The following is a 21,779-nucleotide window of genomic DNA, read 5'->3' as shown; positions in this document are numbered from 1 at the left end:
AATGCCTTTCTTATCTGCTGTCTTTTTCTTTCCATTGTCTGCTTGTCTTCTTGTCTCTTTTAAGAGAGATTCTGCAAGAAGACGACGACGTTGTAACACTCAATTAACTGATGCAGTCACAAAAACGGCGAGTAGCATATAAACTACAGATAAGGCAGGGAAACATCAAACTGAGGAAGGTAGGAGGTTTGATGGGTAGGAAGCATTCCGGGTGTGAAGGGGAAGGTCTGAGCTACTGGAATGGCTGTTCTTTCTTCTGGAGACTGGCTTGTTGGGGACATTAAGGTGTGCGTGCCTGTGAAGGCACAGACAAATAGCTTAAGTCGTGACCTTCTGCACTTGCCAGCCAGGAAGAAAGGCGTAGATCTCACAGCCACTTACTTTACCCCACTCGTTTCAGGCTATACCCACAGCCGGCACACACGCCGGTGTGCTGGCCTGGCTCCCTGCATCCGGCCCGGTGCGGGAGCGCCCGCGGCTCCGCAGGGCACTGCGGGACACCGGGGCTGCGCTGCGGCAGCGCCGCCGGGAGCGCGAACCTGCCCCGCAGCCCCGGGCTGTGCTCAGCAGCAGCAGCAGCAGCCGCGGCCGGAGCCGCGGGGCCGAGCGCACACCCAGCGCCCGCCTCCCGCTGCCCGGGGCGGGCGGGCCGGGGCTGCCGGCGCCCCCCGCCCGCCGGTCGCCATGGCGACCCGCCTGCCCGCCTCCCGCGGGGCTGCTGCCGCCGCACGGTTCGGCCCCGGCTCCGGCGGCACCGGCTCCGCTCCGTTCCGCGGCTCCTTCAGCCCCAGCGCCGCGAACAGAGTCCCTGCGGTCCCGCGGGCAGGGCCAGGCCCGGCCCCAGCCCCGCTGCGCCAGCGGGGCCTGCCCGGGGTGGGAGAGGAGGAGGAGGGACTCCGCAGCGGCAACAACTGACGTGTCCCCGCCATGGAGCTCGGCGTGATTCATCAGTGGCGGCGGGGCGGCAGCGGGGTGCCGTGCTCCGCTCCCGCGTAGGCACTGCCGCGGCGGGGGCAGCCCCGGCACCGCTCTGCCGCCCGTGCCGCCCTCCTCCTCCTCCCTCCTCCTCCTCGCCGCCTCTCCTCTTCCCCCGCGGCTAGGCGAGGATCCCGGGGGAGGCAAGATGGAAGAAATCCTGCGAAAGCTGCAGAAGGAGGCGTCGGGGAGCAAGCACAGGGCCATCAAGGAGAGCTGCACCTCGGCCATCGGTAAGGGGCGCGGGCAGCGGCGCCGGGCTGCCCGCGGGAGAGCGGAGCGGGGCAGCAGCGCCGAGGGAGAGGTTTTGTAACGGCGGGGGCAGGGAGACCGCAACAAACTTGTTCCGCGCCGGCCGCTGAGCCTCCAGCGGCTGGGAAGGGAGCGGAGCACCTGGGCCGTTCAAAATGCCCGGGAGCTCCGCGCTGCTGGAAGGGGCCGTGTCACCTGCTGCCGGTCCCGGAGAGCATCCGCGCCCCTCGCCTTCCTCACCTCCTGCATCTGCTTCGTGGCTCTTGCGAGGCAGATATATGGGTATCAGTAGCTGTCAGTTTCCATGTACGTTTTGGAGGTGCTATCTTTTCCTTAAAAGGCCCCCTCCGTCCCTTAAATCATCGTGAAAAAACATGCAGTGCAGTTTTTACGCTGTCTTACGTTCGGGAATCTATTTTAAAAGCTAGAAGTTTTGTTTTACTGGACTCCATGAGCTCTTTTATCCTTGCTTTATAATGATCAGTATAAAGAATTAATCTTTTAAGGCAGTATGAGCTTAGGTACATTTCAGCATCCACCCATTTTCAGAGATTGTTTGTGGCTTAGAGTGTTTTTTGACACTAACAGCCTGGAACACCAATCATCAAGAACCTTTACTTAAATTAGCATAACTGGGATACTTTCAATTGCTTTTAATATTTTTTTTTCATCCATACATAGCTACAACATTCTGTGGTAGATCAGACCTGTTGCTGTCTTATTACTGGCCTTTCATCTTGATGTTGCATGGGTTGCTTCATTAATTGTGTGTTAGTCTTGCACATGCAAATATCCTCTATATTGTTCCAGTTTTAGTGGATGTGCTGCCGAAGTGCTGATAAGTGAAAGGGAAAAGATGGTACTATGTGCCTTCTCATTGGGCATGCAATGTCCTGACAGATTTATGCAAAGCTTTGGCAACTTAGAGCAGCAGTGGTTATTGTTCTGTCAGCTCTAGTAGGTGTAGACTTTAGGATCATTGGGTTGGAGACTGTAGCCAGATGTATTACTGTGGTTGAACTCAGAAGTTTCTTTCAAAAGCCCTGTTGTTTCCTTTAATTATACAGAAACCTTGGATTCTCCCGATGCTGCTATCAAGATACCGCCCTATCAGCTGAGGTAAGAACATTGAACTTGAGTTCTGTAGAGCTTTTGAGTATTTGTAAAACTGAAGCAAAAATTTTGAATTAAAAGTGAGGTAGACAGAGGAGTGGGCTGCATCTATGTGATTTCTACAGTTTGTAGATATACATATCTACATAATTTTCTGATGAGCCCTTGGCCTTTGGCCCTGAACAAAATGTAAGGAAATGTGTTAAAAGGGGCATGAGTAGGTATAGTGGTGACATTGGTTACAAAGGAGGGCTCTCTTATGGTCTAAAGAGTTTCCCTTCTAAGTTCCACCTTTCACTATAAGCAATGATACTTCTTAGTTCTTCTCAGTGTGCTTGTGTTCTTTTAAATCTAAATCAGGTTTTGTTACTGGAAATAAATATTCTAGAAACTGAAAAGTTATATCATCATGTAGCTAGGACACTGACTAGGAACTAAAATAATACAGTTTCTATGCCTGCTTCTTCCTCTAGCCTGCTAGATTATCTTGATTGAGCCTTCTTCCTTCTTCCCACCTCCATTTGTACACATATAAAATGGGAGAGGTGGCATGACCCTCATTTGTCTAGCTATTTCAAATCTCTTTTTGGAAATTGTCATTGTTACGGAGTAAATAAATAGGCAAAATTATTCACTGTCCTTTCTGACAGAACCATTAGGAATCATCAAAAGAAACTAACAAGTGCACTGCTTAAAACAGAAGCACGTTCTTTCACACAGCTTAATAGTTAAGATGTGAAATGCTTAGGCTTGCCTTATTAAAGAATGTATGGATGCTGAAAGATTGCATGCGTGCAAAAAGCACCTCAACAAATCCATGGAAGAAATTGATTGAAATCTATCAGATGCACAGGTACCCTTCTCATTCAGAAGTACTTTAATCAGAGACGATGGAGTTTATAAAGGAGTATGTAGGAATGTTGCTGTATATTTGGCCTGTCCTATGGTCCTCTTAGATATCCACTGTGAGCTGCTGACAGAGAGAACATTTTTTTTGCCACAATATTACTCCCTGGGAGTGTTTTTATCACCTCATTATTCCCTACTGCTCCTTTCAGATATGCTTTGCAAGGAAAGTTAGGGATTGAATAGCTGGTTATTCCAGAGCAGTCACCAAATAGGGAAAGAATAGGCATATTTCTTTTGCCACTCTAAAATCCAGTAAGCTGCAGTCCACAAGAGGCCTCAAGTCAACGGGGGATGGATGTAAGGCAGGTCTGACATGACCTGAGCCAGACACATGCATTTCCAACACAGGATGGAAACAGCTGGATGACTAATTCCCAATAGGTCCATTAGAATTATGTTTACTTGACACTGTGGCTGGAGAAAACTTGGCTCTTCACCTTCCCATTTATCAGCCTCTATCTTTAATATGGTGTGTGGTCTCTGCTTTTGAGTGCTATTGTCATTCCCTATGAATTAGTTAGCTAGCTGTTACCACATTTCTTCCTTTTTCATTTGCCTACTACCTCTTTACAGAGAGGCCTTTTTCTCTTCTTCCTCCACTGTTCTTAATGATGTATTTGTTTAGTTGGGGTGTTTTTCCCACTGTAAATCCCAATCTTTTAAAATAAAGCTAATACCTTTGCAGGTGTAGCTATGATGAGGTAAACTCTTAATGTTAGACTTGTCAGTAGCAATGCACTCATTATTACTGGATGTTTTGGAAAATGAAAGGTACAGAAGAGCATTTGGACAAAAACTTTTGTTGTGGGGTCCTTGGTAAGGCTCTGCCACACAACCTTAGGTAGTGTGGGAGATGTTGCTAAACTTAGCCTTCACTCTCTGATAACAAGCTACTGCCAGGCTCTGGATCAGCACACTGGGCCACATCTTGGGTTGGAGTTCACCTGCGTGACGTACAAATTAGATAAAAGTTCTTCACTTGGTATTTTTTAAAAAGCATGGTTCCTAACACTGGAAAAGAATAGCCTTGAAAGTAGAACAACAGCTGTGACCAGAAATACAGACAAGATACAGGATGGAGATGTCTTGGCCGTGCTTCTTTTCTGCTTGCATCTTATATCAGGTGCAGATTGTATCAGCTGTTGTAACACAGATCAGCCTCTGGCTGCTCATCCACTTGGAATCTGAATCTACACTTCATACTTAAGTTCTTTTCTTTCTAGAACTGAAGAATGAAGGCTGCTCACAAGAATGAGAATGTGTAAACTGTATATTCACTGTTTTTACTTATAAAATAAAAAGCCATTTTCTGCTTCTGACACCCCAGTTCTAGATGAGTAGAGGTTCTTCATAATATTTTCTTTTGTAAAATCATGGTCATAGTGTGAGAATGGGGAGGACAAGGTATCTCTGCTTTTCCTCGGTCTATGACCATTTGAATTCAAGGGGGTTCTTACATGTATTGTATCAGCTACATACTTATCTCCACTGTAGTATTGGGATAGATGACTTCTGTGTTCTGGCTTGCTCCTGACCTATCCATAGTTTTGCATTGTGTTGGACTTCTGTTACTGAACATGAGGCAGACCACATTACAGTTCCCTGATGTCTGTGCAATTAATTGGGGGCTTCAGCTGTAGCATTTGCATGGGAGCTGTTTCCAGCACTTGTCTGGTAGCAGTTTAGATAGCATATGTCTGCTATGTTTGGGAGCACCTGAGGTACTTTTGCCCCAAGGGAGTCCCAGTGACTGGACATCCAGGCTGGAATGTAATTCCTTAATTAGTTTGATAGAGATTTGTTGGGTATATCTTCAGGGAGCTAGATGAAACTATTTTGCTGTTCAACTTCCTTTGATGTTAATTTGACTTATTAATCCAAATCCCAGTTAATGACCTTGCATATTGATTCTAGTGAGGGGCATTATTTAAATGTCTCACTTCCTAAAGAAATACAAATCTCCAACAAATACGGAGTTTCCTGCAGAGTCTTGTCAGCTCTGCCTTGAGATAGAAATATGTGTGTGATTTTTCAGTACTTTTAACTTATGATCAGAGTATTGGGTGAGGGTGTGAGATAGTAACAGAGATGAAAGTGGATCAAGATGGAAATGGACTTAAGTCTGTTCAAGGCTTTGCTATAGATATTCCATGAATTCTTGAGAAGGGAGAGTCACATAACCCATTGGGAACTGGTTTCTTGTTACCTGCCTAGTATGATGATATTTGTCTCTGAACATGAGTTGTGAAGATTGGATATATACTAAGGGCTTAAGGAGGCTGGATGGCTGATTTATAAATAATGAATTGGGTAAGAGGAATTGATGTGCTGGTGTTTTAATTGGTGAATTGATCACATAGAGAATAGCTTAAGAGACCTTAATGTTGTCTGCCAGCAAACAGTTGTTTGCTACTCAGCTGGACTACATTCACTTCGGTATTTTCAAGATGGCAAATTCTCCCCTAAGGCCAACACTATACACTGAACAAGGCTCTCTTCTTGGCTTGTTGTGATTTTAGAGGCTGAAATATGAGCTATAAAAGGTTACTGAACAGACACAAGAAAATGAGCTTTGAGAAAGAATGTTTGATCAGAGCAGTTTAATACTCATGAGGATTATCCACATATCAGAGAATAAAATAAGAGGATAGACAGCAGTTGCCCGTCACATACTGCTTTGAAAAAACTTGGGATTGCCAGAGTTTCTTGGAATGCATTATGTAATTAAGTCATGCCTTATAGGCTGTGTAAAACTTAGTGACTTGCTATCAGACAGACTTGCTACTGCAGAGAGGAGGTTGGTTGGGACTTCTGAGGGAGCTTCTTTTGGAAGGAATGTGAATTGGGTTTGCATAGCCAGGTTTTGGTAGCAGGGGGGCTTCTGTGAGAAGCTGCCAGAAGCTTCCCCCATGTCCAGCAGAGCCAGTGCCAGCTGGCTCCAAGACAGACATGCCACTGGCCAAACCTGGGCCAGTCAGAATGGTGGCAACACCTCTGTGATAACAAATTTAAGAAGAAGAAAAAAAGTTGTTTGGCAGATGTAATTGCTTCCAGAGAAGAGTGGGGTGAGAGGAACAACTCAACAGACACCAAGATCAGTGAAGAAGGAGGAGGTGCTCCAGGTGCAGACCATGGGCTGTAGGGGAGTCTGAGCTGTACCCCTGCAGCCCATGGAGGTCCATGGGGGTGCAGAAATGCGTCTGCAGCCCATGGAGGAGACTCACAGTGGAGCAGGTGGATGCCTGAGAGGAGGCTGTGAGCCTGTGGGAGGCCTGTGATGGAGCAGGCTCCTGGCAGGTACCTGTGGACCCATGAAGAGAGGAGCCCATGCTGGAGCAGGTTTCTTGTTAGGACTTGGATCCTTGTGGAGGAGCCATGTTGAAGCAGGTTGTGACTCCTTTCCCTAAACAGTGGCAGGAGCAACATGTGATGAACTGACCATAACCCACATTCCCTGTCGCCCTGTGTTGCTGGGTGGGAGGAGGGAGGAGTGGGGGAAACTGTTTAGGTCTTATTTTACTTCTCGTTATCCTGCTCTGGTTTTGTTAATAATAAATTCAGTTAGTATCTCTAATTTGAGTCAGTTTTGCCTGTACCAGTATCTGGTGAGTGATCTCTCTCTGTCCATATCTCAAACCATGAACCCTTCATTATATTTTCTCTCCCCTGTCCAGTTGTGGAGGGGAGTGACAGAATGGATTTGGTGGGATCCTGGCATCCAGGCAGGGTCAACCCACTAAAATCACTCTTATATTTTGCATTGGCCTTTCAGAAATGATCAGTAATTCTGGAGATTACAGCTGGGAGGTCAGAAATCAGTGGTGAGCCAGGGTCCTGTGTACTAACCAGCTCATGTCCAGTTCGTCTCTTCCTGTTTGTGTCCCAGTACTAATCATGTTGGTGCTAGCTTTTGAGGGCAGTTTGTGAACCTTTTCTATAGTCATGGACATTTGGGGATGAAAGTGATAGTTCTACTTTTTTTTTTTTTTTTTGATATCTCTGGATTTGCATCTGACATACTTCTTGAGAAGTATGCAGTTTATAATCTCTTAAATAAAACAACATGCTCACTCATTTTACCTTACATGTGCTCAACAAATAATAAAAGAAGTAATTGTGGTGTGATTATCACCAAACAGACAGTGCTATGGAGACTTTCAATCCACTTACCTTTGCAGGTAATTCATCCACTTGAGTCTTGGGATGCATTTTGCCTTCTCTATTGTGAAGAAACGTTTGTGATTTCATTGTTTCTGTCTTCTCCCATCTCTTAATTTTGTTCATATTTTCTGTTAGTTTCTTTCTGCTGGGGGAGAGTGGATAGGGAAGCTGATACATACATAGGAGATTCCCTGAACAGAAGTAAGGAGTGGGGAGGGAGGAATGGTTGTCTCTCGCATATCTCTCTCTCTCTATTTTACTCTCTCTTTTTTTAAAACAATTTGTTTTCTGGTCTTGCTGCCACAACCACCTGACATTAGGTGCTTCTGTGCTTTCTTCCTGGATGTGACTGCTGGATGTGACTCATGCTGCTCCACCATTACATGGTCACTATCTGGCATTCAGCAGGTGGATTATGAGTTCCCTGGCAGGCAGCTGGCCAAGAAGAGATTCTAGTGACAGTGTGGATTAATGACCTGCATCTCCCACGTTGGCAGTTTACAGCCTGGATCCAGGCTTTTGGGGGCACTTATGTAGTCCATTTGGTGTTTCGGATGGTGTATATGCACTGGTCTTGATTTAAAATGTTGCACTCCTGGTTCTAATGTTGAGAAGTAGGTGGGGGAAAGAAATCAGTGTTTAGAAAGGCAATGTGGCACTAATACAGTATTTGGATCAGTCTGCATGTTTAATCTGGGATATGTAAGTGGCCCTATTTCTTGTCTAATGGGCAGGTATTTTTATCTCAGCAAAACTTTGCGTCTGTTCTGGGACCCCAAAAGACGGTAGTGTTGGAGAGGAAAGGGATATGTAGGGTCAGTTTCCATGCAGTGTGTCTGAATTCTTGGTATCAAGACAAGGTTCTGAAAGTGTTGGAAGGCCTCAGGAGTCCCTGAAAACCTATTAGCTGGGGTTATGACTCTTGAATGTATTGAGCAAGGTTTGCCATTGTTATGAGAAAAGGTGCACGGTTTCTGTTACTCGTGTGTTTGAGGTTTTTTTTTGTTTGGCTTTAGTGGTGGTTTTTTTAAAGGGCAGTGCTTGCTCTTCCTGAAACTAACTTTCTGCCCTTCCAGCTGTTCTTCGTATTAGTGACCGGTAATATTCACCACTGCCTTGGGTCTTTGTTACTTTTATAGACTTTTCTAAAAATTCATTCTACTTTTGTGACAAAAACCCACAGTGAATTAGTCTTGGCGGGGCTAAAGTTGATTTCCTTCATGGCAGCTGGTAGAGTGGGAGTGGGGAGCAGCTGGCTGGGGCTGAGGATGAGAGCAGCCATGGTTTTAACTGTTTGACTTCTAACAGCAAATGTAACTGAAATATTGCCCTAAAGGTCTAAGGATGTTAATGGGATAGCAGTGTGTGTGTTTGTTTTAAACATTTGATCATTTTCGGTGCTTGCAGAAGAGAAGGAGAACATCATGAGGCTTTTGATAATTGCCTTAGAGAATGAAATACGGTTGGGGGCGGTGGCACTGAAACTGAGAGGACTGTTTTCCTGCTAAATCATGCTTTACTCTGCTCTGGTCTTTGTGTGATGCTGTGCAAGTCATGACTTTTCTTTGTTTTGAAAATGAAGGGGTCAGTGGGAATAATGAAAGTCTTTTCTCACATTTCCTTTGTTTACATTCCATGCAAAGTAACAAAGCTTCAGGAATTTCACTGCCTTTCATTTCCTTGAATGTTTGTTTGCTTAAGAAATCGAATATGCTTAAGTGCAGTGAGTATAAAATTACGTAATGCACTGCAAACATGGGGATATTTTTAGCAACCATTAGGTCTGTCAAGATTTAGCACTGAACTGCTGTGAAAGTTGAATGGCATTGCAGATTACAGCATTGACCTTTAAAATGTAACTAGTAATGACCAGAAATATACCTCATTCTCCCATTTCTTCATCTGCCTTCTGTAACTCACAGCTGCAGTGGAGAAAATAAGGCAATTCGCAGGATGTCCATGCGATAGTACCTCTGTGTCTCTTTTTCCATTCCCTTAGCCCTACTTTCTCCCAGCATTGTAAAACTTCTCCTGATGGAAGCTCAATTCTCATAAGACATTTTATTTGTTATTTTCAGTGTACTTAAATTTTGAAACAAAAGTGTTTTCACTAGACAAATCCTTAGCTTCCCTTCCAGGCTTACCAAATACAGGGAAGAGAGGCTTCGTGGAACAGTTTGATAAGCTTTCAAAGTTGTAGGCTGAGCAAGTCCAGCTTGTCACCTCATCTTCATACTCCAATTCAAATGATAATCAACAAAATCACCTAAAGGATATAGATTGCTTTATAATTAAGACCTGGTGAGGTTTACATGTGTCATCAAGTTCCTTAAGAGCAGAGTTTGTAAGTGGCTATGATTCCTTGTGCACAAAGGTCAAATATCTATGGGGGTGGATGTTCTAGGCAAAGCAATGATAACATATCAGAGAGAGGTTAACACTAGAGCTTTGGAGACTGGAAGCATCTGATAATTATTTTGGCCTTGTCCACCTTACTTTAATATTGTGTAGAATCTTTTGCTTTCTCTCTTCCTCTCAAGTAAAGGTACGCCTTGTGCTTATGGGGTATTTTTGTTCTCTTTTGTTTTCGTCTTGACAACAGTGTCAGGCTCTGATCTAGGAACTTTCTGTTTCTGTCGAAATCAAGATGTTATTAGCGAGTATACAAGGAGGCAAATGACCTCAGAAGTGCTCTCCAGCTGAGTGACTGTGTTGAGGTACTTAATTATGATTGTATGAATTTTGTGGTCTTGGCTGCATTGGGTTGGCTGAAAGATTAAATTGTTCACGTTTGCCTTTCCCATGAGTAAAGCTATGCTGCTTCTGCAGTGGCAAATTCATTTATCTTGGAAAGGATATAAATAAAAAAGATTAGAAATACCATTATGTCACTTCTTTAATACCAAGCAGTTTTAAATTGCAATCTCATTCAAGATTCCAGGTTGGAAAAAAAAAAATTATTAAAGTTCTAGCTAAGAAACTGTGTGAAATTACATTTAGGCATTATTCTTCATTTTCTCTTCCCTGTGTCATTAAGCATCCTCTGATAAGCAACTCATATTTCCCTGCAAAGGCAGGCTTATTTAACTGTTGGATGAAGACTTTGTGTCTTGGTTTGAAAAGCAAAAGGATTGAAGGGAAGAGGGAATACATGAAAAAAAGAGGAAGGAAAAATTAAATACTGCATTGGACGGAACTCTGAGAGACAGCTGATGTCAGCAGCTGAGGTGAGAAAATCGGACAGTGAAAGAAAAGGAGTGTTAACCTTAAGTCAGAGGAGAAGAAGCCTTTCCATTGTAACTGGATAAAAGCGAAGAGTTTTGTGCTCTGTAGGAAGGAAAAGAATAAGATTTTTTTAAAAAATAAGATGCAAGTGATAAGAAAGAAAAATGCAAATGCCTTCAGCCAGGAATTACAATTTCTTTAGTTATTAGCAAAGGTGGAAGCTCACCTGATATGTGCAAATATATGAGGCAAATCTCGTGACATGGGAAACATGCCCACAGGTGTCTCTATGCTTCTGACTAACTGGTGTAAAATCCTGGTCCTGTTGATGCAAGTCAGCATTTATATCTACATGGTATGGCAACTGTGTCCTAACTTATTTTTTTGCAGAACCTGTAAACTGCAACACTGAGTGTTTGTTCATTCTCGTGTAGCACTGTAGCGCCAAAGTTGCTTAATGGTGCATGACCGTCTTGTAGTGGCAGTGGCATAAAGATAACTTATTTTCTTTTTTCTTGAAAAGGAGGGTTCTAACTGGAATGCTTCAGATTTTGTCTTTTATCCTATTGCTCTACTACGTCTCTAATACTATTGACAAACTTGTACTTGCATAGAGGTACAAATTTTAGTGCTGGAGGGGTCTGTTGTAATCCTCTGGTTTGACTTCTTGCATTGTGGAGGTGGGAGAACTTGCCCTATATTTATATACTGTGGAGTCCAAACTTCTCTCTGAGCTTGACTGTAATTCTCTTTTTAAGTGGGATGATCATTATTTCTGCAGGAATCATTTCTCTAGAATGCAAGCAAGGACTCAAAATCTTCCTTCTTCTTGAAGAGCTGTTACTTGGAAAAGAATGCATTTATTTCCTGTTCCTCGTCTGGATTTTAAATACTTCCATTATGAACCCTGAAATTGTTGGTGGAATCTTTTATCAATGTTCTCCAAACTAGCACAGGAAAAAAGATTTACGTTTCCACTTTTATACGTACATGTGTTCATATATACAATACTAGAATTTGTTTTATGTAAATTAAATCATCCCTTTTTGTGTGAGGACAGTGTTTGCTTCTGTTTGGTGCACTTAAGGGTAGCAGCTGTGGGTACTTGCAGAATTCTAAGAATTCGTCTTTACTGTTTATTTTCTCATCATGGGCCAACTCTTCTGCTTGAGTAAGTGGTGCTAATAATATTACACTGTGCTGCTCTGTTCATTTTAAGCTGCCAAGACGGAGAAGATCTTTTCAGCTGTTGGTTACTCTGACTAAAAAATGTCAGACTTTTGCTATGACTGTTATCCTGCCTAATAAACAGTGTATCAGAAAATGGCAACAGTGGTGAATGAAATTCTTATCTGTTCTTAGACTGGGTTGTGAATTTTTCTATGAAAAGCAAACTGCATGCTGATAAGGCCTTGAGGTTCTGAATTTTGCTTTTCCTATGTAATTTTCAGCAGGAAGATTGTGGAGGGCTGTGAGCCCTTCGCACAAGAGCCTTCTGCACTCCCTTGGAGGAGAGAGGCCTGAGGGCAAAAAGACTCACCCCAGAGATAAGCAACCTTCCTCTGGGTCATGGTGACAAAGTGAACCACCCCCAGCATGCCTTGTTTCTGGATGGTAATAGCCTGTACCCCGTTGGCTAGCTGGTTTCTGCCCACCCCCTGCCTTTCCCATAAAAATCCCCTGTTTCTGCCCCTGACTAGGGAGCCTTTGTCCCTGGCCTCCCCTTCACAGGGACTGCTGGACAATAAAGGCTACCTCTTTGGAATAGCCAAACGAGCCTCCTGTCTCTCTGTCCCCGAGCTTGCCGTGGGTGATTTCACAAAGAGCTGAATCACAAGAGCTGGAATCACTCGTAGCAGAGAAGTTGCTACACTTGTTGAAGTCACCTACTGCCCAGGGAGGCCTGCGACCACCCCTGAAGAGCTGTTACTTGCAGGACACTCTCTCTAGGAAGGTCGCGGCACACCAAGTTGTCCACCCCTGGCCCCGTGAAAGCAAGAGAAGATAATGCAGAGAGCTGTCTTATTTTTAATCTTTAATTTTCAGAAATGGGATAAAAATAATATTATTATCACCATTTGCATGAAGGGAAGAATGCTTTATTTATTATGCCCTTTTCCCTAAGTCAGGGAGGGGAAGGTGTGCTGTGAGACTGTTCCAGGCATTAACAACAAGGAGTTAAGATTATTTCATTACAGTTTTGATCACGAGAGTGAATTAATGTGCCGTTATTCTTTTCTCACTAAAGGCTTTTTTGTCATTACAATGAGAATAGAAAGATTTTTATGATCTCTCTACTTACAATAGTAATTTGTCTTGCTCTGACCTTTCTGGCAGTCTGTTTTGACTGACCTCTTATAGCATCCCTTATTCCAGACCTGCAGGGAAAGAGGTTGGTTGACGAGCCACAGCAAGCTCAGACAACTGGAAAGGTTATTGCAACATAGCATGCTGAATATAAAGGCTGTGTTTATTCTCATGACTCATTCTGCAGTTGGCAAAGCTGACAGTCTCGGAGTGGGGTAGCTCAGAAGGGGCAGCCTGTGCTCTGGGAGGTGCTGGTCCTGGATTACACACTTGGTTTTGTTGCTGAGCTTTTTGCTTGCCCTGGCAGGCAGCTTCTCCTCATCCAAGTCAAAGGTGTTCCCTTCCTTTCATTCTCCCTCTGTGTTATACTTGATGTATTTCAGTCAGGGTTAAGTTGGTATTTGTGCCTCAAACTGTATGTAGTATGTATGTCCACACTGGCATGCAACAGTATGGATACTTAAGAGTTAGAGTGTGAAACTACTTTCTGTACATTCTGTAAATGGAGAATGTTCTTAAACATGTTTTGAAGTATATTGTTGTGCACCAGCTTATTCTGAGAACTTCACTTATGTAAAATGCCTTACATGTGTAGCCCTGCAAAACCTGGATGAATTGTCACTTAACAGTACAGAACTGCAGATGGTGCAGTAAGCAGTGGGATCCTGTGGTGGGGGACCGCTCAAAACAGGGTGGAATTATAAAAGGACTGCAAGGTATAAGAGGAAACTTCATTCTCTTACTTCATTGCATTCAAATCCATTGAGCTAATTCTGGTCTGCATTCCCTCTTGTGCAGCCTTATCAAGCCCAGTTCTTCAGACCTTGGGAGGGACTGACTGTGTTAATTTGCATCATTCTCTCCCATTCTGCTTGAGGATTATCTGCCGTGTCCTTCGTGTTCTCCTGCTATCAGATGATGCATTTAAATGGCAGGTTGAACTGAAGTGTGGAAGGTGCTCAAGCTAATCAAACATTATAAGATATCTCTGCAGGTGTTTTATAGCTGTAGCATGGAAATGCTAAAGGTTTAATTGACTGAGTGTGTAATGAGAACAGGAAATGACACAATGGCAATTAATTTTCTCCAAGAATACAGTGGGAGCACAGTCTGCAGCAACCTTAATTAGATTTTCAGTTAAACATTTTTAGCAAGGATGGGAAGTTCAGCTAATTGAATCTGTTCTAATTTCCATCCTCCTGTTTGTCATTTTTTGCTCTTCTTTTTGGGACATATCTCAAAGCTCTCGTTGTTCTCTGCTCATTGCAGTATGTGATGACAGATGGCAGGCAACATGCTGATGTGCGGGGTAGCTACACATAAGCCATAGGAGCTCCCACCTGTCTTCATTATCATGAAATTGAACTGGATCCACTGCAGTGACTTATGACATTCTTCATTTTCCCCTCTCCTCCCAGTCTTCCTCCACTTTAATGTGAGAATAAGTTTGTTCTGTATTAATAATGCCCAAAATGTTTATATGCTGTTGCAAAAATCTGTAGAAAGTCTGAAAAAAATGTGGTGTTCTGCCCAGAAGAGATGCAGGTCTAAACAACCATCAGTTTTTAGCATCCTTCAGTTAGTACTATACACTGTAGTAATTTCTTTTCCTTCTTTTTCCCTGTCTGTTTCTGGCTGATTGAGTACCAGCTAATGCACAGGTACCTTGTTTTGGCACCTGTTGATCTGCTGATTTCATATGTGAGTTCTCCCCCAGAGGGTGATGATGAAAACTTCTTTAACAGAGGGCATGTAACAAAATCACAATGTAAAAGTTAGCACCTAAAGGTGCTTTCTGGATTAGAGATGTATTGCTGTGGCACCTCGCTTTCGCACTCTGCCTGCATGCTGTATATGTTCTTGGATCCAGGAAAAACTGGTGTTGGATATGTAGGTGATAGCCAGCTCTGTACTGGCTAGAAGATTGCTGTCTAAACCATGGAGCAGATGTTTTGGCAGCTTCTGTAGATCTGGATTGTATGCCACTCTTATGAGGAAATATTTTCTAGAAGCTCTGTAGTTTTGGATGCTACGCTCACAGGTTTCAAGAGTCCTTCGAGCTAAATTGATTCCAGAAACATTCAAGAAAGGAGCTTCTGAGAAATTTGGGCTTTGTGCCTGCCTGTTTCTCAGAATATCCTAAATGGATCAAATGGTTAGCTTTTAGTTAGAAACCTATTTTAAGATATGCGTGTAGTCTGCTTCAAGTTCTTTAGAATTCATGTTTCTTTTAAAAAACTACTGTAGTGTTATGCCAAGTGGCCTTTTACAAGTTCCCATAACCTGTGAAGAAGGTAAAAATTAAAAGACCTGCAGATTCTTAAGAATATTTGCCAAGTACAGAAGCTTGCTATATTGCTTAACTGGGTGACGTGAACTTGCTTAACTGTGACTCTCAAGTCTTTAATTTATCATTAAATGAAGGGGTTGCATTTCAAAGAGCAAATAGAAGATCTTTGCCCCTTGGGGTAGCTTGTGATTTGTGGGTTTTGAGGGGAAAGGTGGAGAGAAAGGAATAATAACTGAACAAACCCAAAAGAGTTGATTTTCAGAGTGAAAAATCAGTGCCCTCTGCAAGCAGGATCCACTGGATGAGTTACAAGCTAGGTTCTCCAAAGGTAAATAGCCAGTGTTCAGTAATCTTCATTTATGTTTTTATAAAAAGAAAGTTCAGGTTGTAGACTGCCAGTTTAGTGAGAGGCTGGTAGGTTATGAGCAGACTGTGGATGACTTTGGATAGCTTTGACAATGCCTCTGAAATGTCAGTGATCACTATTGCTCTAGTCTAGGGCTTCTCCTTAGCTAGCTGTGAAGGAAGGATTATTGATTTCCAGCTGGGTAAGAAGAGACTCATGTAGTTGTTTTCTTCTTAGCTTGCACACATTTGTCTCCATGGGGAGGAAATTAATGTGATTCCTAAAGGGCTCCTTGGGGTGGAATGCAGACAGTTGGAGTGCTGAGACTCTTAAGGGCTGGTACAAATGGTTTGCCATAAGCAAATATGTCTACACAAATGCAAAAAATAGGCTCTATGAACGTCTAAGTGCCTATTATGGTATGTAACCTAATGAAGTGCAAACCTTCAGGGAGCTGCAGTTGGACATGGGCTGAGTATCTCTGATCAGGAATGAGTTTCCTGCTGACTAGCAGGATTTAAAGGGCTTGTTATTATTAGGTGTTCATCAGATGCTGCAGCCCTTCTCTGATGTGGAGCAAGGAGTAAAGAGAGAAGTCGCAGCTTAGGGCACTGTTTGATTTGGTCACCTAATTAAATAAATTTGGTATCTGAGCACTGAATCAGAAGTATCTAAAATAATATCCTATTTAATAATTTATATTAATATTAAAATTGTGTTATTATGTAATCAGAGTACAGCTAAGTTATAATTGTAGCACATGCTAATTCAGGTGTAAACCAAAATCAGTGTTCATATGCTTTAGTCTACACTGTTTTTAGTTGGAGGGAGCTAACATGCCATTGCACACTGTACTGTAGAGGAGGCCATAGACTGAAAATCAACTAATAGAAAGTGGATTATGAAACTACTTTTCTGGAAACTTGAATATTAAACAGAAAGTAAGTGAAGTGTAATGCTCAACATGCTGAGTTGAAAGACCACTAGTGAGTTGTGAATCAATCCCTTCTTTATGCTTTGCATGTTCATGCATACACACAGAGGGCTGACAGTTGTGAAGTATTTTGTGAAATTTCAATTAAAAGGCCATTCTTAGCAATGTGTGAAGAAATATGCCATCTTTCTTTAGAGGGTAAAAGTGCTTCGCAGAATTGTGAAATTACCTTTGACTACTGTATGCAAGCGTGATCTTTCTGAAACTGATACAGCCCTTCTGGAATGTTACTTGAATACCAATTTTAGTTGCATTGTTCCCTCTCACTTTTTTTTTTTTTTTTTTTTTTTTTAATTTTCCCCAGGGAGAAGTGTCTCCTTCCTCTTCAACTGGCTCTGGAATCGAAGAGCATGAAGCTGGCCCAACAGGCTCTAGCAGGGATGCAGGTATGGCTTTGGAGTGTGTGTTGGCAGGCGGTGGGTGTCAAGAAAATCTAGGCTTTTCTTTTGAAAAACAGTACAGAAAAAGTGTCTGTCCTCGGGTGAACCTAACAATAATGTTCATGTTTCTGTAACAGTGTTCAGAAGTTAGGATACAAGTAAAGGCTGGTGATTTTGTAGAAGCTGAAAATGTTTTGCAGATAGGTGGGAGGTCCTGGATTTCAACAGTGAAATGCAGATGTACTCTTCCTTGTGGGCCCTGTGCTACTCCCAGAAAGTTTGCCACTGCTAAGCATCTTAGAAACTAAGCTTAGACTTGCTGTTTTCTTTGATTAGAAGAGAGGACAGCAGTGCTTGGAAGATAGAGAGGTGAATAAAGGATCTGCGTGCTGTGTTCTTTATGTGTGGGCACTTTCCTGGGTTTTTTGTACACTGAAAACAGTAGAAACAACATCTGATTTGAAAGTCTATGAAATTACAAAAGAAAACAGCAGTGCAGCACAAGCAACAAAAAGACTCTCCTGGGTTTGACAGTATAAAAACTAAAGCAGTTTACTGTTCTTTTGATTGGACAAATGAGTGTGAGTCAGTAAATACTTTGACTAGGGGGATGCTAGTTGTGGAAAAGGCTGGCAAACTGCTGGGGCATAAAATCCATTTTCCTAAAATAATTTTTTTCCTTGGAGGGCAAGAATGAAGTTGTTCTGGGAATATAAGGGTGTAAGTGGATCATTCAAATTCACTTAATCCAGCATAGGAGGTGTCAGACACTTGGTTAGAGAGTGCCCCGTATTGGGGCATAGTGTGGTTGTAGAAGGGAAGGACTGCTAAGATAACAAAGGGATTGGAGCATCTGTCTTATGAGGAAGGGCTGAGAGCTGGGACTGTTCAGACTGGAAAAGAGGTGCTCCAGGGGTGGAGACAGCACAACTTCCCTGGACAACCTGTGCTTGATTACCCTTATAGTAAATTTTTTCCTAATGTTCAGAGGAAACCTGTGTTCCAGTTTGTGCCCATAGCTTCATGTCCTGTCAGTGGGCACCACTGAAAAGTTCCTGTCTGTTCTCTTTGCAAACACTTTTCAGATACTTATGTATGGTGATGAGATCCTCCCTGAGCCTTCTCTTCTCCAGTCTAAACAGTCACAGCTCTCAGCCTTTCCTCATAAGAGAGATGTACCAGTCCCTTTGTCATCTTAGTAGACCTTCCCTGAACTCTCTCCAACAGCTCCATATCTCCCATACTGAACTAAACATTCTTCTTTATATAGCAAACCCCATTATTTTCATTTCAGATTGAGTTAGATCTCATCAGGCTGTACAGTGCTAAAACAATTGATATTCTGGTATGTGGGAAATGCTTTAAAACATTGTGCGTTAAACCCTGGCTGGCAGTTCAGCTTTACCCACTCACTCCTTCCCTCTCAGAGGTGTGGGAGAGAGAGTCAAAAAGGGTAAAAGTGAGAAAAATTGTGGACTAAGACAAAGTTTAATAGCAAAAGCAAAGCTGCATATGCAAGTAGAAGAATATGTGGAATTCATTCACCACTTTCCATGGAGCAGCAAGTGTTCAGCCATCTCCGGGAAAGCAGGGCTCCATCATGTGTAACAGTTACGTTGGAAGACAAATGCCTTAACTCTGAAAGTCTCTGTCCCCTCCACTTCCTCCTTCTTTGCCTGGCTGTTGTTTCTGAGCAGTGTCATATGGTTTGGGATATCCCTTTGGTCACGTTGGGGTCAGCTGTCCCAGCTGTGTCCCTGCCAAACTCTTCTGCACCCTCAGCCTACTTGCTGGGGAACCGGTCTGAGAAACAGGCAGCCTTGATGCTGTGTAAGCTCTGCTCAGCAATAGCAAAACATGGGTGTGTTATCAGTGCTGTTTTGGTCACATGTCCAAAACACAGCACTCTTTGGGCTCCTGTGAAGAAAATTAACACTATCCCAGCCAAAACCAGTACAAGCATAGAAAATAAGAAGTAGGAATGAACCAGCGAAATGTGCTACAGAGTTGAAGCTGAGGAGGAACATCAATACAAAAGTGACGAAAAATGTACAGGGGGAAGTGGGCTGTGCAAAGTCTCTACTAGGACAGAGCAAGGTTGTGTTCCTGGGATCTAAGACAAGCAGTTTTGCTCTGTTGTGGGATCTTCTGAGAAGATAGGAGCTGGGAAAAGACTTGTGTGGGTACATCCATTGCAGGATGCCTGCCACTAATCAGAGACACCCATGAAGGTGGTTACAAACTAAATGGAAGAGACATTTCTGGTAGAACTCCAAGGAAATAATGCCATTGACAATGTCAGGAGATAGTTTCTGAGGTACTGGGCAAAGTAAATCTGATCAGTCTAAAATATTCAGTCTGAAGTTCAGCCAGTCTGTATTGAATTCAGTTCAACCAACCCAATGGCAGGGCAAGGAATTTTGGTATCACCTCAGCCCAGGTTGGTTTCTATGTGTGTTTGTGTTAGTCACTTGTTACCTGTACTCTTTGTCCGAGGACTTGATTGTATCCATTAACAGTGAACTTCTGAATGACGCAAAACACATCTTGTCAGTGATCAGAAGTGCCACCTCCACAGCACTTGTGCTCTGTATGCTATTGGAGTAATTGGGTTGATAGTGACTGTCTCCTGTTGGGCAGGGCATCTGATAGCACTAGTGTAATCCCAGGATACTAGCCTGAGTGGGGTTTTTTAATTTGTTGTTGTTGTTTTGAGGCTCTGGGGAGCTGCAAAGGTTCCAGTCTCTCCCAGCTTCTGAAATACTGAGAGGTTTTGCTGAGGACATTATTTGAAGTATCAGTTACTGATGTATGCTTTCTTCTGGACACTGGAGAAGTGGGATGGGGAAAGATGATACCAGAATGGCAGCTGACATGACACAGATCTCCCAGTTTTGCTATTTTTCTTATATTTTATATTACTGGATTCATTTGAAATTTTTACCCAGAAAGCCTAACCACCCTAGTACCCAGTGCTAATAGGTTTAGTTGCAGTACTTTGCGGAGGCAGTTTTTGTCTCAACATGTACATTGCCATTTTCTCTCTGCAGAAGCTGCTGTCTGATGAGAGGTTTGTATCCGTGGAAACAGACTCCGATGAGAAACAGTTGCTTAATCAGATGCTGAATGCTGTCAAAGTGACTCCTTCGCTCAATGAAGACCTGCAAGTTGAAGTGATGAAGGTTAGTGTTTCACACACATCAGTGCTTGCAACAGAGGCTGCATGATTGAATGCTGGGGTTAGCAAATAAATTAGCTGTTCCCTTGAAAATCTTCATTTTAGAACAGTATTTGATTCCCTTTTCCTGCTGGCAGATGTCACTTGTTTCCATTTCTATTTTGTGTTATCTTGGATTAAATAGGAGGCAGTTTACATTAGGAGTCAGAATACTGGTGGTTCCAGTTTTGGCAAACTTAAGCAGGACAATGAATTTCCTCCATGGGAGGGCACAGATAAATGACTTGTAGATTTGGAAGTTTGTTATTGAGCTTTAGTGGTCATGAGGTGGGCTGTGCACACTTGTAATTTTGTATTGTGTGTGCATAGGTGCTTTTTAGTTTGTTAGCCATATTTTCTCTTTGTAAAATGCTAATGGTGGGGCATGACTTGTTTAGGCACCAAAATGGCCCTGGACCAGTGCATAAGGGAAATTATTGTTTTGTATACTCTGTCAGAACTTCCAGTTCTAGAAATACTCTAGCATTCTCCTGTGTGCATGCTGGGAAGCTCAGCTGCCAGGAGGTACTGTTTCGGAGGGGAGGTGATACCAAAATTCCTTGCCCTGTGATCATGTTTGTTGTATGACTTAGAAGTCACCTTTTTATATCAGTTTTGGCAATACCTGTGTTATTTGTACAAAGCAAGATGGCGGTGGACAGTTTTCAGATGTTTGGGTAAACTTTGTGCTGCAGGGCTTGTTGTCCTATAGCTGATCATTGGTCAAAACCATTCTGAAACAAACCTTTTTGCACATTCATTATACGTGGTACCGATTGATATATTTGGATCTACTCCTTGACCATCCTTTTCTTCTAAGTGCATAGATTAGTTATTTTGTTTCTTTCATGTGACGTCTTTGGTCTAATGAATCCATGTTATCCACTCTGAAACTGCTCTGTACCAGCTGTCCTCTTTGCCACTGGAGGTGACCACCTGGGTAGAATATGCAGTGTCAGAATGTGCAGAGGGGTGAACCTAGCAACAAAAAAAGGGAGTAGTATTTGTGTGTATTTGTTACACACAAATTTTGTATTTTTAGTATTTGTTACCTGTTTTATGGGAGCAGGCTTCTGCCCCAGGCTTAACTGATGACACTCTGATCTGCATTCCTAACCCTGCATGCCTCCTCCTTGCCTTTGTCTTTACAGTAGGAAAGGGGAAGAGTTAAGTAGTTGCAGTACTGAACCAACAGGTCCCTCTTGGAATGCAGTAATTTTTTGCAAGTTGCTTTTTTTACATTCTTGAGTGTTACAGATTCAGAATCTGCATGCACAGTTTCTTTGAAAGCCTTAATGTACATCTGCGAGGCGAAGCCCCCACACTAAGAATGTGAACACTGTATTTTGCTACAGTTCTGAGTAAATATCTTTTCAAGTTGTATTGACATGTGAGAAGCAAAAAAAACCCTCAATAATTTCAAAACATCAAACCACAGAAAACCCAAGCCAGAACCTTGTATATATGTATGCTTTTTTTTTAAAGTAGAGAAACATGTTCAGTTCCAGTTTAAGCGCAAAAGAGAAAGGAGAACATAGTCTTAATTTCACTGAGTGAAATTTTGATGTGCAAATCATTTTCTGAGTGAAATGTGTGTATGGTAAAAATCA

General features: G+C 42.8%; 1 protein-coding gene across 8 annotated transcripts in view; it reads left to right on the top strand.

The window, feature by feature from the left end:
• Positions 1 to 714: 714 nt before the first annotated feature.
• Positions 715 to 21,779, top strand: part of ARFGEF3 (ARFGEF family member 3) — a 92,078-nt gene continuing 71,013 nt past the window's right edge. For 6 of the 8 annotated variants that reach the window (XM_042017485.1, XM_042017484.1, XM_042017483.1 and 3 more), the window contains exons 1-4: positions 718 to 1,208; positions 2,295 to 2,346; positions 16,877 to 16,958; positions 20,003 to 20,134. In XM_042017485.1, coding sequence (XP_041873419.1) covers positions 1,124 to 1,208; positions 2,295 to 2,346; positions 16,877 to 16,958; positions 20,003 to 20,134 — 351 coding nt within the window. In that variant the 5' untranslated portion in view covers positions 718 to 1,123. Of the gene's footprint in view, positions 1,209 to 2,294; positions 2,347 to 16,876; positions 16,959 to 20,002; positions 20,135 to 21,779 lie in introns of all 8 variants that reach the window. The other 2 variants (XM_042017486.1, XM_042017479.1) reach the window with 2 other exon arrangements.

This window comes from Corvus kubaryi, unplaced genomic scaffold (assembly GCF_017639235.1).
Source record: "Corvus kubaryi isolate FWS band 111438036 unplaced genomic scaffold, C.kubaryi_AGA036_p1.0 split3-73, whole genome shotgun sequence".
Lineage (NCBI taxonomy): Eukaryota > Metazoa > Chordata > Aves > Passeriformes > Corvidae > Corvus > Corvus kubaryi.
The sequence above is the reverse complement of the archived record's forward strand: the minus strand, read 5'-3'. Positions and strand labels throughout refer to the sequence as shown.